The following is a 20,256-nucleotide window of genomic DNA, read 5'->3' on the forward strand; positions in this document are numbered from 1 at the left end:
ATCTTACACCAGATTTTCATTTTCACTGATAAAGTAAAACACGCAGTTGGCTAAAATAAAATCCTCCCCCTCTATCCAATTCCCTCCTCTCGTATCGGATGAATGAACTGGCCAAAAAGCGAGTTCCATGTTAGCAATCCAGTTATCAAAACAGAAAATTTTGTTATATAGACAATGACATAGTAAATTTAGTAAAAACACTAGAGGGGGAAGGGGTTAAATAACTGTATGTCCCCGACCCGAGGATCGTGTGCTGACTCTCAATTGGGTCTTTGTATATCAACCAATAGAGTCAGGAATACAGCCAAATCGTTACAAAAGAGTAAAAAGCAAATTTGATAGCAAACGAAAAAGGTCCCCAACAGGGGGATCCAGGTATAAACATATATTTATAGGCTTACTCTAAAAACGTAGGTTAACTAATAGGACAACATCCATAAGTAACAGAGAATGAAAGAAAAGAAATCATAGATGGATATATAATTTAGTGTATTCTTATTAGGGATTTACATCAATATATCGGCCATTGTCTTATCCCTTTAGATCAATGACTATAGGATGTCAATAATTTACTTAAACTGAAGGGGGAATGTTCATTTCATAATTGGTGATTTAAAACGTCGACCCCCCCCCCCCCCCAAAAAAAAAAATGCCTTTAACCTCACCTACCAAATAAATCAGTTGACTCATAATGTTTTTTAATCAAAATAAACATGATTTAAAATTATTCATTTATGAAGCAAAGATAAATTTTGAAATTGAAATCCCTAGTAATCTCTCCCCCCTTTTTCTCTTTTAAACATGAAAGTAAATTGCTTACTTAATTGGGCTATTTTTGAGGTAAATTACTTATCAGCCATAAAAAAAAAGAATGCTTACTTATGTTAGTAGCGGATTTCATTTCATTTTTAAAGTAGGATTTGAAAGGTTATTTCTTGTTAGGTAATTAGCAAAACATTTAATAGATAAAATACATTGATATACATTTAATTATTATGACAGGTGTCATACACACATGTGGCCAGGTAAAAGCATAGCCCTCTAGGCTGGTAAACCACCTTGGTGTTAGTGGTTGCTATTGATGGCCGACCACATGCAAATGTGATTGATGTTTTCAATAATAGACAGACAATTTTAGGAGTTGAGGGATACTAAAAAAAGAAGAAAAAATAAGGATAATTTATGTCAATTATGCATATAATTGAACATTAAACTATTTATGTAAAAAGCAGGAAAAAACATGTTTAAATTTAATTTCAAGAATTATATTTCTTTTTGATTAATGAAATATATACGATTGATTGATATACACACTTAACAAGATCAAAATTAGGGTTTTCATTTATGAGAAATATTAAGAAATGTACAAAATTAGTATTATCCTAATTATTTTGAAAGATTATTTTTAGCCACTTGATTTAAAAAAAATTTAAATCATCATAAATATTAACCTATATTATGGTAAAGTTAATTGTGTAGTAAGAAAATTAAAGTAAAAGAATAGAGTGGGCAAGAGCTACATATAAATACATATTTAACTTTCCTACAAGGCAAGGACCCTATCGGGTCTTTGAAAATCAGCTGTTAAGGTAAAAATTCAAATTTCAGGATTCATAACATTGTCAGGTCTATATAAAAGAACAACAGGCAAAATATGAACTAAAATATTTTGAAAATTCCTTATAAATCTGCAAATAACCCAATGTGATATAAATAATATGCCGCTACTTTAATCCTACAGTGAAAAACTAACCAAAACAATAAAAAAATACAAACAAGCTTCAAACAGCTTAATTGAGAAGGCAAAGTTTAGTGAAATTCATTTTAGTCTGCTATCAAAAGGGCCCTTGCTATTTAGGGGAGTTAGTTCTGTGCAATATACATCTATACTAATACATTAATTGCTTAAACTTAATTATCAGGACATTCAATTTCCAAGGCCTCAGGGTCCACCTCATGTAAAGCTCTTCCATCTGCACATTCAGCTTTCTAAAAAATTAAGGTTTAAATGGTGTAATCGCTCATAGTACAATCTTGAACACCCCCCTCCCCCCCACAACAATTCTTTCAATTTCTTTCAAAGTTAACAGATGGAAGTGGGTGGGGGTATTACTAGTGCTATATATGCCACTTGCAAGTTTTTACAGTTTAAACTGATGCCAAAGCAAACTCATTTAGAAATTAAATAGGGTATATCATTATCCAAACAATACATCAACCCTTTTGCTCAAATTCTGCATTGACACAACAATTTTATTGCAATTTAAATTAATTCAATTTATACCCATGGAGTAAAAACCCTTAAACCCTCTCTAAGATCTACCACCAACCATTTGATGTCACAAGAACACTCCAATTGATTTCCTAAAAATGTAAAGTATAATTAATATTTTTAAAAAATGTTTGTTGAAAATAATAACTTATTAAAGATTGAATTCAATGCATTAGTAAATATACTTCCACCCTCCCTTGATCCTTTAAGTCTAAGTTTCTTACCGTAAAGATTGATCTCTCCTGTAGCATTAGGAGTATTCAGAACACTCTCAACAAACGGTCTGAAATTCTTCTCAGGCAACTGACTAATTTGGTTGAACAAGAGCCTGATATTTGCATTGGGATTCAGGCCACTCAAATCAATTGTGTGTATTTGTGCTCTCAGTTCAACATAAGTACAAGAGGTTGAACGGGCAAAGAAGTTATCCGGAATTATTTCTGTATCAGACATCCAGTTGGAAAAGGTTTCTAACCCAGGAAGATTATACAACATTTTTTCTGGCAAGGTAGGTCCCGGAAGCAGATTCAAACGCAGCTTAACTAAGTTAGGCAATGTTGCCATAGAGAAGTTAGATAAATCTGTTGAGTATCCTATCAATTTAGGGTTATATGCCATGGTAAATAAGAGATTGTTTTTTATTTAACTAGTGGATTGCCCCTGGCCTCTAGGAGCTTCATCCCAAGAGATAATGGGTATTCCCCCCCCAGCTCTCACCACCTAATTTTTTATTTAAAAAAAAGTCAAATGCTTTAATTTTTTATGATCTGAGGATTTTACATGTTGGACTGTAACAATTCGTCCTACTCAAAGTTGTGGAAGTAAGTGTTCTGTGTGTTGTTGTTCTGTGAATCATTTAATACCTTTATTTGCAAAACTTTTATCTACCAAATAAACAAAATATTTTATACCTACATTTTCAACTTTTATTACCTACCTATTACAAACTATAACAAAAATTTAGAAGAAGGTGCTTCATCCCAAGGAATTGTATAAGTAAACAATTTTCAAGCCCCAAAGATAATTGAAAAAACTTTGCTGGACAAGTTTAAATATTTACTGAGAGGCACAACCTTATCTCTTTAACTGTTACAAAGATCAGACAGACAGATAACCATCATACTACTTTGAATATAGATAAAAATGAGATTTTTTTATCTATCTGGAGGGAAATGTTCTGATTAAATTCACATAATATATAAACCCTTACCACCAAGGGAAAGTTCTTGCAATGATGACAAAACAGATGGAGAAAAAGATTCAACTTTAAAGTCATAGTGCTCTAGTCTCAAATGAGTGAGATTGCTCAGGTCATCTAGGGTGCCCGGACCAAAGTTCCAGGCATTAGTAATGCTGAACACATCCTCAAAATTCACAGTGATGCTTGCCAAGGTGGCCTTTGAATTTTTAAAAGCAGATTTATAAAATAGCTTTGATCCTTCAATTTGATTATCACGAAAAGGAACATTTAAATCTTCCATCACGAGTTTGCCTAAAACAAAAATTTATTAATTTTACAACATGATTTTCCTTCAACAAGCTGGTAACATTTTGAAATAATTGGTATAGGCAATTTTACTATACCAGTATAATACTTAAAGTGGTCGTTTTAAGCATATTTGCCAACAAAGGATAAAGATATGTGAAAATGGATTTTGGCAAAAGCTGAAACTAGCTGGTTGTTATTATAGAATTACCTTTAAGCCTACAATGCATGCATGCATTTAATCCACATTTAATATTTACCTTTTAGTAAAGCCTTTAACCTAACATAATCTGACAAATAAGTGTTGTTTTTTTGTGCTCAAGAAGGCACTTTGAGTTACCAATACTGTCATCAAATGTTTACCTGTTGTATTTTCATCAAAGACAAAGTTTGCATAGTCATCATAAAACTGTATCTTTGCATAGTCAAACTTGTTGTTTGAATCATTGAATTGTGAGAAAATATTGTGTGTCAACTCAGTAACATTGGCATCAGAGGCAAAATCAAACTTGCAGTCCAAAGATCTTGATCCCCATTGAGAGTAACTGTTAACAATAACTTTTCACACAATATATTATCAATATAATATCTATATTTGTTTCTATGTATGTATCCAAAATTTTCAAGGAAAGTCTTTTTAAAAAAATCTTTAAACAATAAAATGATAATTGAATTATTTTATTTTTATATTCTGCTACCTTGCAACATTTCATGTTTGCTGTTTTGAGAAAACTAAAACTTGTTTCAGTAATAAAGTTAGTTGTTAAAAGAATGGAATTTTGGTCATTCCTTTATTAGCTCATTGATAAGTCTTGATATGGTTCCAGGACAAGTCCCAAACATCTGAGTGGATAAACGCAGGAGTATTGAAATATTATGTAATTAAGTATTTTTATACAGATTAGGTTAGGTTAAGATATGAATGTAAAAATAAGCCCCCCGCAGGGTTTAGGCATTTAAAAAAACTAAAAGATGGTCTTAAATAGGTTAGGTTAGGTTAAGTGTCAAGTCCAATGTTTGGGACTCCCCTGTTTGTCCTAGGACCCTTGATAACTTTCGACTTTAAATAAGTAAAAAATTAATAGTGCATTATGAGATGAAATAATGGAGTTTCCTGTATCACTTCGAAACCGATTAATTGGATTAGAACTGGTTCTCAGACATACAGAAAAATTATGTCTAGCATCATATGATATCCAGTTTTCTACAAATATAAAAATGTACAACCATAGGTTAAAAACCATTTTTTTTAGCCTGTGACTTTGGCATATCTAGGCAAAAAAAACTGGCTTTAATATTATAGTTGTACATTTTTATTCCGCAAAAAAGGTGTTTCTAATGCGATGCGAGAAATAACTATTCTCATTTCCTAAATTGCTTAAAAATTCCAACTTGCATATAACAATCTATGCAGGTATCAAAGGAAAATGTATGAAAAGTAATTATTCCTACAACGACAAGGATATATAGAATTAGGGGAGGGGGACTCACAAGGCTCATCTGCTATACTCTGCACATCTGAAATAAGTGTAGTTATATCAGGGAGGGAGGGAATATTGGACTGTAAATCACACCTGTACCCACAGTTTGATAACCATCTTATTTATTCGTTGTCTGAAAAATTTTGGATACTTTTATTCAATTTTGATTGTTTTGTTTGTTGAAAGAATGATTATCTTGTTTACAACTGCTCATTATTTACGAAAAAAAACATTTTTCTGCATGAGGTCTCAGATTTTAATAAAAGCTTCCAGTCCCCTTCATTTGGTCATAAAACTAATGGCTGGGTTATTTTTAATCTTTTTATTCCATTTAAAGTCCGATTTTTCGCGCATTTTCTCACTATGTTGTTTTCACAATGAAAAAAAGGCATTTTCAAGTTCAAAAATTTTTAGATTATTTTTAGCTTACATATGTACATGTTTTATATATCAAATTAATCCCCCAGATGAATAGAATATAGAAATTGTATTTAAAATCACAAAAATCATGAAAACTTCTAATCTGGTCAGAAAACACTATGGCCTAAACATACTTATGCGTAGTAGAGTAATTTGAAAAAATAATCAATTTTACTTTTGACCAATTTTTAGCTGTACAGACGCAAAAATCACATTTATAGGGTGTCTCAAAGTGAAAGTTGACAACCTTATGGTTCCAGGTGGTTCGGCAATTTTTTAGCGTTTTATTTAGACCCTTAAATTAATATTCTGCTTATTAAGTTCGCTTTTATGGATGTTGCCATCCTTGTGTTGTAAAAAAAAATCACCTCCATCTTTGTTGATGATATCCGCCTGAGACTGAATATTAAGGGTCGGCAGCAGCGCCTCAGCCGCAAATTTAAACTAGCTTTTGTAAAAATAAAAATAATTCGGAAAAGATGGATTTTCTGTTGATGAACAGGTATGTTCGAACATCCAATTAAATTTTAAAGTTTTAATATCAGAGATCTAAAGGGATAAGACAATAGCTTATAAATTGATGTATATTCCCAATGATGATACACAAAATTACCCCTTCTGTAGATTAAAACTAGTGGTTGAAACGTTTGAACACTCAACTTAATTAACCAACCAAACAAAATTTACTGAAGTTCCCAAAGATGTTAAGCCAACCAATGAGAAAATATTATTATAATAATAAGCCCGTTGTCCCCTTTCTCTCTCTCTCCTTCTCTCTCTCTCTCTCTCTCTCTTTCTCTCTCTTTCTCTCTCTCTCTCTCTCTCTCTCTCTCTCTCTCTCTCTCTCTCTCTCTCTCTCTCTCTCTCTCGCTCTCTCTCTCTCTATGTATAATATGACGATAATATGATTATAATATGATTTAAGAGCCCCCCCCCTCTAGTTTTTTCAATCTCATTTAGGTAAGATGGAGAGCTGTGACTTCATGACTTTTTAAGTTTAGTAATTATACGTCGGGCAAAAGTTGATTTTATTAGGATATCTGGTCTGTGTCGGTTGTGATGTCCGGTCAAAGTCGGTTGGATAGCACCAAAATTAGAAAAAATTCTAAATAAATCTTAATTTCTACATTCTAAATATTTTTTGGGGGAATACTTAGATATCAATGACTTTCTGAGAAAAGTGGTGTTATGACCGTTTGACCGCTCCCTGACCGACTTTATGACTGATTTTTGTCCGGCTTTTACTATAGAAATATATCATGAATATCGTGGCTTCTATTACAGCTAGAGACCTATAAATAATTTTGGTAAATCCTTGAGCAGCAATAAACAGATAAAAATATTAATTGGCACCGCCAACCGCCGTTTTACCGCCGTAACAGCCGAAAATGGCGGTTTCCGTTATTTGCCGTTTTTAGGCGATGATCAGAAAAAGTAATTTTTGGTATTATCCTCTTAGAAATTTTTTTTTCAATATTGAAAATTTGAGTACCCCCCCCCCCTCCCCCCCCCCCCCCCCCCGACAGCGAACTATGAACTCTGGCCGCAGCGCTCGGCTCCCTAGCTTGCCTAGCCTCAGCGCTCGCTCCCTAGCCTAAAACCTAACCTAACCTAAAACTAAACCCGATCTATTAAGGTGGGAATTGGGGCCTGATCTGTAAGGGTTAATATGATCACTGTTGCTTACTCGCGGCTGCTGATCCCTGCTGAATAGTAGAAGCAAAGGTTATAGATCTGCCACTGCTCACAAACAAGAACACAATAATGTAGCCCAGATGAATCATTTTATGCCACTTCTGAAATATACAAGGATCTTAAGGGATAAGACAATGGACGATAAATTTATGTACATCCCCAATGTTGCAGATGTTATTTATTGGCTAAAAAGTTTGGACACTACTACTGGTCTAGTCAAAGGGACAAACTTGATTCAGGTTATATTGACCTTTGAAAATATTTGTGAATTTATAATAAGGTGCGCCCGGAAAATTTTTAATAAATATGTTGATTAACAACAATTTTTTTTTTAAATTTTTCAATTACTCTATAATATCTAAAATTCGTATGATACCTTCTTTTGATAAGTTTAGAATTACTTGTTGTGTAGATTAATTTACATGATGACAAAATAAATTAAAGACATAGTTGCATGAAGTGCATTTCAGAAAATGATTTAAAGTAAAAGTTACAAGTATATCATAAAAATATATAATTTTGTAGGTATTACATTAAAAAACAAACAATAATATAGTTGAACCATTGAATAGGAAAATATATGACGTTCACTGAATAAATTCAAGTTTAAATGCATTTTGTGCAACTACCCCTTTTTAATAAATAGGTTAACGAACAACAATCTTTTTAAAAATTAGTAAAACTACTCTATAATCCAATATTCGTCTGTTACCTTCTTTTGCTGAGTAATATGAAAATAGGTGTATTTTTGAATCAAAACTGTGAACTTGACAGCCTCATTGAATTTAATGGGTGTGAAAATGGCAGTAAAACTGTGTTTATGACAGCAGTGAAGGTGTAATTTTGACAGTGGATAAAAAAATATTGCCAAAAATACAGCTAAAATGGAAATTGACAAAAACACAACCACTTTTTGTCAAAAACACAGTGGCTGTATTTTTGCTAGTGGTAAAAGTGGCAGCACTCCACTGTTACAGGAATCATCAAGCAAAGTTTCGATAGGACAATTCTAACATGCCCCAAAAAATAATAAAATCTACGCACGTACATAAGGACGTAGTGACACAACGAAAAATCGATAAAATGATAAAACTACCTTATTCCGCCAAAAATGAAACTAGTATTAATAATTTTTAGTATGGTTTGAAAACCTTTAAATGTCCGTTGGATTAGAACCGGTTCTCAGACATACTGAAAACTCATGTGTAGCATCGTATCGCAAACAATTGTCCACGAATATCAAAATAAAAATAATAAAATTGGAGCTAACAAAAACTAGTTTTAATCTAATAATTTTACATTTTTAAATCCCTGGAAAGTTGTCTGTAATACGATGAGATAAATAACAATTTCATAATACAATTTTAAAAACTCGACTGTAGTAACTTTGTTGAAAATTTTCCTTTTATATGAACGAGATAAGCAATTTGTAAACATTATTGAAAATAATAGTACGTCATATTATAATATAAATACGTCAATTTATTCTATCAACCCTAAAGCCTACAAGGACATACAAGCTCCTTTTAAGGGGGTAAAATGAGTGGTTTCAAAGATTTAAGGGGGTTATGTAAAGCATTTAAAAAATTTGTTGGGGTAAAATGGGGGGTTTAAAAGTTTTAGCAAAACTTGAAAAAAAACCAGTAAGAACAAAAATTGGCATGGTATTTTTAGCTAGCAGGCAAATGGCTTGACACTTAGCCTCCTTAGCCTCTTAAGGAGGCTTTTCTTTGTTCTCTTCAACTTTTTACCTTATTTTATTGGATTAAATTATAAATGGAGAAATAAATGGGGTGTTAGACAGACAGAGAGACAGAACCACAGCGTAGCTTCACTTATAAAATGATAAGGATTTTTTAATGACATTATTTTTCACTCTTTACATTGCATTGCTAATGTTTGAATTACGTCAAAAATTGACAAATAAAATTTAGGTATGATTACGTCGAATTTAAGCCAGGGAGGAAGCGGACATTGGAATTTGAAATAAACTGATACCCAATGTTTAATAATCCCCTTGGCTAAAAAATTTGTTGTTACTTTTAATAAACTATAATTGGTTAAATCCTAACGAGTGTGTTTAAAATCCAATAATTTTTATATACAGAAGGGGTAATTTTGTTTATCATAATGAAGGATGTATAAAAATTAATGTATGTAAATCAATTGTCTTATCCCCTATGATCCCTGAATAGAATCGAACTATTTGACATCATTCTCTGTGGGGACGAATGGATAGTTTATCTAGAAAAAAACAAGGATGACAACATCCATGAAAGCGAAGCACTGAAACGGTAGAACAAACGGACATTAACCTTTGTATAGTGTTTGAACTGAATAATCAGAATATAAATGTATAAGAGTCGAACCAAAATTGTAAGTAAAATTGTTGAAAAACTGCTTAATACAGGACATAATATGGACATACTTACATTTTTTTAGGACTTGACTATAGAGTTGCTTTGCTTATAACATTACACTTTGTTGTCCCAGAAATCAACATATCAAAAATCAGATCAATAGGATGATTAGATCAAATAAAAATTTGTTGCCAAATATAATATGCTCTTTCTTAGCAGTAAAAAAATACAATATGCTACTTTGTAATACGATTCCTAATTATACTATACAAAATATCTTTAGATTTAAATTATTGGTGGAAATGTTTGGACACTGAAGTTTGTTAAACCCAAGCAAGACCAATTAGATGTTAAGCAAACCTGCTCATAAAACTACTATAATACAAAGTAGAACGATGTCTGTCTGTCCGTCCGTCCGTCCGTCTGTCTGTCCCTTAAGATCTTGGTAACCATTGCACCAATCGGATTCTACTATTCAGGGAATGTACTTACTGGTCCTGTGGTAGTTTTAGGCTATTTTCCTGGGGGTGAGACACCCCCAACCACCCCTTCCTTCCATTTTTTACGAATTCGCGATTTATTCGCGAAAATTTGCGATCAAACCGCATTTTTTTTGCTGGGTAGGAAATAGAAAATGTAATGTCGAATGTAAAAACCTTAAATCACCTATGGACATATCTTAAAATTTGAGGGAAGATTGTTTTATCTTACATTTACCTATCCACAAATGTGATTCATAGAAGTGTCAGAAAATTCAACATAAAATGGTATTAGGGTTCGCTATCACTACTGCATAAAAACCAGAGGCTCTTAAGGGATAAGACAAAGAACGATAAATTAATGTACATCACCCAATGATGATAAAAAGTTGTTGAAACGTTTAAATACTCAACTTAATGAATCACTATAGTCCTTAAAGTTGTTAAGGCAACAAATAAGAAAACGTTATTATAAAGCTTTGGGGACTAGTGTAATAGACAGCCCAATGTCCCCTCTTCATCATTGCAAACGTTTATATATCAGAAAACGATTTGCTCTTTAATTAATGATCTTAAGGAGTTTGACAAAAAAAACGATAAATTGATAATTAGTGGTTGAAAAGTTTGACGTCTTCTAGTTTTAAGCTAATCAATCAAGATTCAAAAAAAGATAACCACAGTTTTGGGCCCAACCAAGAAGATAACATGGTTTTAAACGTTGTTATAAAGTCTAAGGGAAAATAGACTAAAACCAGACCAGTAATTAGATTAAAAAATAGAGTAATCCTAAACCATTCAGGGACCTATGTGAAGGTTCACTTAAATGGAGAACTTAATTGGTTCAGATGTTAGATAGATATTAACTGAGCTGGATCTTTAAATCATTTTAGTGGTAAGCCAGATCGGGGTGAGCCGAAATTCAGCTAATCACAGCGCGGCATTTCATAAAATGCTGTGCTCTCATTGGTGGAAAGTTGGCTCACCCCGATCTGGCTCACCACTAAAATGATTTAAAGATCCAGCTCGGGAAAAAAAACTGGAAAAATCTAACTTTTATAATAGATTTATGCTGAAGAAATTGTTGGTCAAATCAGTTTGATAGCAAGGTTTTATTCAGAAATGATATCACACCATATAATTAACCAGGGAGGGAGGGGACTTTGGACTGAAAATTATTCTGGTTCCCAAAGTTTTATAAACACCATCCCTCATTTCTTGCCTTAAAAACTTTGGGTACTTTGATATTGATTAGTTGGGACAAACATAAATTACTACTTAAGGGGTAATTTTGTTTATAGTAACTAAGGGTATACATCCAATTGTCTTTCATTGTCTTATCCCTTAAGATCCCTGGAATTGTCATTCCTTCAACCTTTTCTATTTCCACATGCCCAATTTAACAATATTCTACATTTTATCCAACACTAGCAATTTTTATGAAAATCATTTTTTAAAAACTTTTTTTTTATCAAAATCGGTTGCGCCACTAGAATCTATGGGAGGGGTAAGGGAAGAAAAAATAGAAAAAAACCTTTCAAAATGCTTAATTCTGAAAATAAATACCTTAAAACTATCACGGGACCTATGTGAAGCTTACCTAAAAAAGAGAGCTCAATCAGAATAGAAATTTTAAGATTCATGCAAAAAATCTTTACTACTTTATATGTTCTTACATAGATACAAAAATAAAGAGAAAAGACTGTAAATATCTTTCAGTGATCTTATTGGATAATACAATCGAAGATAAATTGTTGTACATCCCCTATGATGAGAAACAAAATTACCCCTTTTGTAAAGTAGAATTATTGGTTACAAAGTTTGGACACTGATAGTTTGAACCAAATAATAAAGTTTTAACCATAGAAATATTATATTGCTTAATAATTAATTCTTTTTTTTGATTTAGGGGGATGAAGAAAATGAGTTTTACATAGATGAACAGAATGCCAAGCCCAAACCACAGCCAGAGATTTCATTCATCAACATTGAGGTATCTATCTATCTATCTGGTATCTATATATCTATCTATCTATCTAGATGAATTCAAATAAGAAAAAAAAATTAGTGATTTTCAACAAATAATGCTTTAGAAACCGGTTTTTATAAAGTACCTATTTTTGGAAGATTTTTGGATCATGACCAATTTAAAGAGTGTGCAAAAATGCGTGCATTTTTAGAATTCAAATTGCGCGGCTTGTGTTAATAAAAATGTTATGCATATCATTAGAATTCGTTAACTCTAGTTTTTGGGTGTTTAAGAAATATTCCTGTGTTACGTATAGTTTAGGAGCTACGTGGTAAAATGTCCCAACTTACTTAAAACTTTTCAACCTTTCTCACATTTACCAACGTAGTTTCTATACTACAAATAGCATGAATATGATGCATATATTTCCAAAAACTAGAGTTTATGACAAGTCTAACGGTATGCGTAACATTTTTCTACTATTAACACAAGCCGCGCAATTTAATTTTTACACGCATTTTTTCACACTCTTTAAATTGGTCATGATCCAAAAATGGGTACTTTGGAAAAACCGGTTTTTAAGGCATAATTTGTTGAAAATCGCCAAAAAAAATTTCTTATACAAAATGTCCCAACCCAATGAAGAAATTAAGATATAGATTATTAATCTCTGTCCATGGCAAGTGGGTTATGTTAAGCAATACTTTTGTCCCATTAAAAAAACACCCTGTATATATTGATGAACAGAATGCCAAGCCTAAACCTCAACCTGAAATTTATTCATTAATATTGAGATAAAATATTATATCAGTGTGTATGTCTGTCTGTTTGTCTTTCTGTTTATCCTTTTTTACTGACTTTCTGTATGTCTTTCTGTCAATCTATTTGTCTGTACTGATTTCTGTCTGTCTTTCTTTCTGTATGTTTTTGTGTCTGTCTGTCTCTGTGTATGTCTTATCTATCTATCTATCTATGTATCAATCTATATATATATTTATCTATATTCCAGAGCTCCCCTGCAGACCTGCTACTAAGCCCAGAGATGTTGCACGCCTCCCCCCTTCCCACTGCTGCGCCCCTACACATCAACAGCTGTTCCTCCGCCCCCCTCCTTCACCCCAGCCCCTCCTCAGAACCGGTTTTTTCCTCCCCGGGAGGGCCTCTGTCCTGCCTAACGGCGGCCGCTGCTGCCAACTCGCTTCCCCTCAGCCTGGATCTGCAGCAGCAACCATTGGTTTAAAATATTAGCGCACAAATTAAAAATGGCGCGAAAGTTGATTAAAAAACATGTGCGCGGCATTTGAACATTTTATTGATTCGCGCCATTTGACATGTGATTTTAAGAGACCAAATTACCATAACGAACATTTAATCAAATAAATATATTATAAATTGTTTCAAAATAACTATATATACCTACTATTATTATGAATTAAATGTAAAAAAAACTGAAAAATTTTCGTGATAATTATAAAGTTAGAATTTTGAAGTATTTTTAAAAAGTATTAATTTATCTTTAACTTTTATTTTTGTATTAAATAATGTATTATCAAATTAGTTATTTATTTTGTAGTAAGGTATGGGGGAATTATCAGAGAGGAAGGGACAATGGGCTGATTATTACACTAGTCCCCAAAGTTTTATGATAACATATTACTATTCTTTCACTTAACAACTTAGGGGACTTGTTAAATTTTGATTGGTTAGTTTTTAAGTTAAGTGTTTAAACGATTCAATCACTAATTTTATTCTACAGAAGGGATAATTTTGTGTATCATCATTGTCTTATCCCTTTAGATCTCTGGGTGATTATAAACAATATATTATCTTCGATATATATCTATTTTATCATAGGAAAACTTTTAACCATGGTTAGCAGCCGCCAATAAAAATCTTTTAGAGCGGTTTGGCAGCGTGAAGGGTCCTGTGGTTTACTGCAGATTTAAGTCGGCGAAATTATAATAATAATAATAATATTTATTTCCTAAGGTGCATACAATTAGGGCGAGTTACTGATAAGTTTTTTGCGGTTGTCGAACCTTTATTCTTCTTTTAACTTCAACTAAATATATATTAATATGTTTTAGGAAAGGTATCTTATTATAATATGAAATAGAAATGTTGTTTTGTCTAGTTTCAATAACTAATAATCTGATTCAGTTCTCCTTTACAGGGAAGCTTTACATAGGTCTTAGAATGGTTTTACAATAAAACTTTAGATTGCGTTTGGGCTATTTTTCTACCACCTTTAGAAAGCGCTTAGAGACTTGGGACGCAGCCACTAGTAAAGTATAAAGTGGAAAAAAACTTTATTTTTTTTCTACTAAATCTCCAAATAATTGACAACAAACCAAACCCAATATAAAGGATTAAAGAATTCTAAAAAAGAAGCTTTTTATAGTGCCTATTAAAATGGCCTACCATTGGTCAGTTAAAATGTATTCTGGCCTGCCATTGGTAATTTAGTCCGTGTATCGGCCTATCATTGGTTATTTGTCTTTTTTTTATAGGCACTATAAAGAGCTTCAGTATAAAAACTTGCTCCACATCCACATGGGAGAATATTTGCTGTTTATTACACTAGTCCCCAAAGGTTTTTAATAACATTTTCTTATTCGTTGGCCTAACAACTTTGGGGACTTTAGTGAATTTTGTTTCGATGCTTCAATGAGTTGAGTGTTCAAACGTTTTAAAAGTAATTTAAATATACAGAAGGGGTAATTTTGTGTATCATAATTAATGATGTACATCAGTTTATCGGCCTTTGTCTTATACCTTTAGATACCTGAGTTTCCTAAGTCTTTTAATATTCTTTTATATCTATGTAAGGCTAGCCTAGCAAATTTTATAGGATTTAGCCCATTGTAAAAAAAGTATTTATTTTCCAGTACGGCTTCGAACCAGTCTCGTATCGTATCACAGACAACTTCTCATTAATAACAAAATAAAGGTCATAAAATTGATACCAGTCTAGAACTGAACTTCGACCCCTCGGGGCTAACAAAATTATTTTAATCTAATAATTTTTCTTTTTAATGTTCTATGTCTATAATACGATGCGGTAAAAAACTATGCTTTTTCTTTATCAATTTTGTGGAATGGGTTAATGTTAACTTTTGATATTTTTCTGACATTGAAACTGAACTTAGTTTTAACTTGATATATTAAGCATATGAAATTAAAAAAACTAGATAACAACATCAATAAAAGCGAAGCTCTGAATTTGAAGGACGAATGAACATTAACACTTAGCAGTTTTTTAATGTATAAGTATAAACAAAAATGTAAGTAAATTTGTTGCAAAACTGCTTAATTACGTGATATTCTTTATGGTCATACTTACATTTTTAGGACTTAATTACAGAGATGCTTGGCTTATAAAATTATAATTTGTTGTAATAGGAACTAGTATACCAAATATCAGATGAATCGGATAATTTTAATATCCAAAATTTGTAGTAAAAAAGTAAGTAAGCATGTTTAAATGGACGTATGGACTTTCTGGTAACGATTACAGAGTTGCTGCGCTTTCTAGGTCATACCTAACTGATACAGGAATCATCTTGTAAAGTTTGAATTCTAACATGCCTAAAATAACTAAAAGCGCTAACCGTTACGGACGTACGTTACGGACGGATTGACTCTAATTATATGAAATATGAAATTATTACTATGGATTACTAATTTTGTGATTGATTGTTGTAATATTGTAAAAAATAAACTATAATTATTAATGTTAAATCTATCTTTTATTTATTTATTAAAAACATGTAACATTATGAAATAAATTAAGAAATTATCTTTTTATTATTTACTAGCGGCTACGCCCCTAAAAAACTTATTTGGGGGAGGGGGGGGGGGAGTTGACTCCCATTGCCAATATAGTTTATAAAAGAAACAAAGAATATATTTTTAGGGCGATTTCACTTCAAAGGTTGGTAGTACACTCCCCCAAAATAGTGATATAAACCTTCCCAGAACCTATGAGGAGCAACATTCTAAATGAGAACCATATCGGTTCAGAAGTTAGTGAGATATTTTAGTACAGATAGGCAGAGTCATAGACTGTTACTTTGCTTTCAAAGTATTAATCACAAACATACACAAATTTTGTTCTGTTATATCGTCTTAAAATTTCGGTACTTGCTTACATGTGGTAGACTGGAGCACCGAAAACCCCCCCCCCCCCCCCGCTTAGTTTTGACAAAAATCAAAAATAAGGGGGGGGGGTAGTTTTTTCCAGACATTAAAAAACTACCCCCCCCCCCTTATTTTTTATTTTTGTTAAAACTAAGCGGGGGGGGGGGGTTTCGGTGCTCCGGTCTTCACATGTAAGCAAGCACCAAAATTTCTATTAAGCTTTGTATTTTAAAACAATATTCAATTTTTTGAAAGTTTTTTTTATTTGGGACAAAATTTGTTTTAGACAAAATAGTTTCTTTCTTTTTATGAACCTTTTAAATCTGTTACAGAGTTTAGCCCTCGCCTTCAGGTAAATTGTACATCATCCTTTTGTACTAATTAGTCGTTTTTTTGTTTGTCTGTTAAGATCCCTTAACGTATTAAGTTCACAATTTTATGAAAGCTTGATAAAAAAAATCCCTAAATGCTGGAGGCAAGGGGGGGAACAGTAAAACATAAAGTAAATTTTTATAACCCTCAAAAAAGTGTAAACGTTTTGAGAAAAAAAACATGAAACTATTGAGAATTCAAAAAAAACATTTTTTGCTCTACTATAAATGTATAATGTATATATTTACAGCACAGTAAAAGATTACAATATAGCTTTATTTACAATCTAAATTTTGACTTAACTAAAAGACAGAGTGATATAAAATAAAGCCTTTTGCAATTGTTTCAATCCAAAGTTACAAATAAACTGGTTGAGTAATATTTATGTCTTTAAATGTTAATTGGTTTCCCACCACCCCGTAAAACAGTTTTTTAGGGATGAGTAATTTAATTTCCCTTCTATATTTCATCACCGACAGACCAACGGTAAACGAGAGTTGGGCTTAGTTTCTTTCGTGGCAACGCCTCTTAAGGGGCCCTTCATCGTAATTTTACAATCGCTTTTGATAGGTTATTTTAGGTTAGGTGATTGTCACGCGGGGTTAGGCAATTGGCCCCGCAGGGGCTAGAAATGGAGAAAAGCTACAGTGAAAATACGAAAAAATGCCCCTTAAGAGGCGTTGCCACAAAAGGAACCATACCCGAGAGAGTTGTATACTGGATGCGCATTTGGTATGAGAAATTCTCACACAAAAATACAGCCGTCTATCATAAATAGCCGCCAAGTAATTCACATATCGTTACAATCTTTCGAAGACGTAAGTTTTTAAATTCCCAGTGCAGTGTAACAAGATGCCTAATTAGTGTTACTTTGACTTTAATATAGCTTTTGATACAATTGAAAAAAATAAGAACGACTGCATCCAAACGAAGACACTGGATGATCTTCTGTAGACAGACAAACAGACAGACAAACAGACAGACAAACAGACAGACAAACAGACAGACAAACAGACAGACAAACAGACAGACATACAGACAGACAAACAGACAAACAAACAGAGAGACATCATGTTACTTGTATATAAGGATAAACCTAGTGCATATAAATGTACAATATGAAACAGCATGCAAAACAGTTAGGAATTCAGAATAGTTTATTTTATATTTATGCTTTTGCATAACAATCAGGGATCTTAAGGGATAAGACAATGGAGGATAAATTTATATTCATCCCCAATTATAATAAACAATATTACAATATGAAACAACATGAAACAACAGTTAAGAATTTAGAATGATTTATTTTATATTTATGTCTATGCAAAAAGGATCAGGGATCTTAAGGGATAAGACAATGGAGGATAAATTTATATACATCCCCAATTATGATAAACAATATTACAATATGAAACAACATGAAACAACAGTTAAGAATTCCGAATGATTTATTTTATATTTATGTCTATGCAAAAAGGATCAGGGATCTTAAGGGATAAGACAATGGAGGATAAATTTATATACATCCCCAATTATGATAAACAATATTACAATATGAAACAACATGAAACAACAGTTAGGAATTCAGAATGGTTTATTTTATATTTATGTTTATGCATAAGGATCAGGGATCTTAAGGGATAAGACAATTTAGGATAAATTTATATACATCCCCAATTATGATAAACAATATTACAATATGAAACAACATGAAACAACAGTTAGGAATTCAGAATGGTTTATTTTATATTTATGTTTATGCATAAGGATCAGGGATCTTAAGGGATAAGACAATTTAGGATAAATTTATATACATCCCCAATTATGATAAACAATATTACAATATGAAACTACATGAAACAACAGTAAGAATTCAGAATGGTTTATTTTATATTTATACTTTTGCATAAGTATCAGGGATCTTAAGGGATAAGACAATTGATGATAAATTTATATACATCCCCAATTATGATAAACAATATTACAATATGAAACTACATGAAACAACAGTAAGAATTCAGAATGGTTTATTTTATATTTATACTTTTGCATAAGGATCAGGGATCTTAAGGGATAAGACAATGGAGGATAAATTTATATACATCCCCAATTATGATAAACAATATTACAATATGAAACTACATGCAAAGCAGTTAAAAATTCAGAATGGTTTATTTTATATTTATGTTTATGCAAAAGGATCAGGGATCTTAGGGGATAAGACAATGTGGGATAATTTTATATTCATCCCCAATTATGGTAAACAATATTACAATATGAAACAACATGAAACAACAGTTAGGAATTCAGAATGGTTTATTTTATATTTATGTTTATGCATAAGATCAGGGATCTTAAGGGATAAGACAATTTAGGATAAATTTATATACATCCCCAATTATGATAAACAATATTACAATATGAAACAACATGAAACAACAGTTAAGAATTCAGAATGGTTTATTTTATATTTATGTTTTTGCATAAGGATCAGGGATCTTAAGGGATAAGACAATGAGGGATAAATTTTTATACATCCCCAATTATGATAAACAATATTACAATATGAAACAACATGAAACAACATTTAAGAATTCCGAATGGTTTATTTTATATTTATGCTTTTGCATAAGGATCAGGGATCTTAAGGGATATGACAATGGAGGATATATTTACAGGGTGGGGCAAATAAGACCGGACAAACTTTAAACGGCCATAGCGCCAAAACTACTTGACCAATCAGGACGTTTGACCCCACTATAAAAAGCTTAGGTAATTACCTTTTAGCAAAAAAAATCTTTGGATGAAGATGGGCTCGTACTCCGAGCTGGCCGCGCGTATGTTTAACAAGGCAGATTCGAAATGCGCCGGTGGAATAATCTGGATCCTCGACTAGGGCCCACTAAATCGGATCTCAGCCTATCTGTAGATGAGGTAGAGTTATGCAACTTGCTGGGGATACTGTTAGATACATAAGTAAGACACTAGAAAAGACTAGAGCTCTCTATCTAAAGTGGCTTGGCTGTAGTACTCCGGCAAAGTGAAACGTGACAAATTTTAAGATGTCAAAAATTGTGTGAAATCGTGAAAATTTCTCGGTTCTCGAGATCCATTTAGAACTCATTTTAGACTATGGATTGTGCTGACAACCCTAGCTGAATCTTCATGCCATTTCCAAAAAGGTATAGAACGTCGTTCCAGCTCAACTGTGGTCCAAAAAAGAGCCTCCTTGTCAAAGGGTAGCGTTAAAGTTGGGTGAATTTGGATCCTGCGGTTACTCACGTTCCTAAGGAAATGGGGCCTCCCAGCAGCCCGATCTTAATTCAATGGACTTTTGAGCCTGGGGCTACTTTGAAGTATGCACCAATAGACGTGCCTATACAACAAAGACCTCCCTCATTGCCACCATCAAGTAGAAATTCGCCAGCTTGGACAGGGACATGGTGACCAGGGCCTGCGGGCGGTTCAGGGGGCGGTGATTGAGGCTGGCGGCGATTTTATTGAATAATCTAATAGTTATATACCTATTTTGCTTGCCAGTTTTTAAAATTCAATAAAATCTTTAAAATTGACATTTTTATGTTC

At 32.5% G+C, this 20,256-nt stretch overlaps 2 protein-coding genes across 2 annotated transcripts in view; one reads left to right on the top strand and one right to left on the bottom strand.

Annotated features, from left to right (window-relative positions):
• The window catches only part of LOC145303789 (uncharacterized), a 63,081-nt gene extending 47,122 nt beyond the window's left edge, over window positions 1-15,959 (top strand). The window contains exons 17-18 of the mRNA XM_080145400.1: window positions 12,100-12,183; window positions 13,169-15,959. Coding sequence (XP_080001526.1) covers window positions 12,100-12,183; window positions 13,169-13,399 — 315 coding nt within the window. The 3' untranslated portion in view covers window positions 13,400-15,959. The remainder of the gene's footprint in view (window positions 1-12,099; window positions 12,184-13,168) is intronic.
• Window positions 1,255-7,451, bottom strand: LOC145335474 (uncharacterized). The gene is made up of 8 exons (XM_080181234.1): window positions 7,363-7,451; window positions 6,028-6,058; window positions 5,207-5,276; window positions 4,122-4,303; window positions 3,483-3,764; window positions 2,497-2,865; window positions 2,285-2,364; window positions 1,255-1,989 (listed from the first exon to the last, which is right to left on the bottom strand). The coding sequence occupies exons 1-8, from the start codon at window positions 7,441-7,443 to the stop codon at window positions 1,912-1,914; spliced, it is 1,173 nt and encodes a 390-aa protein (XP_080037360.1). The 5' UTR covers window positions 7,444-7,451; the 3' UTR covers window positions 1,255-1,911.
• Window positions 15,960-20,256: the final 4,297 nt, after the last annotated feature.

This window comes from Acartia tonsa, chromosome 13, assembly GCF_053477335.1.
Source record: "Acartia tonsa isolate MP-2025a chromosome 13, ASM5347733v1, whole genome shotgun sequence".
Classification (NCBI taxonomy): Eukaryota; Metazoa; Arthropoda; class Copepoda; order Calanoida; family Acartiidae; genus Acartia; species Acartia tonsa.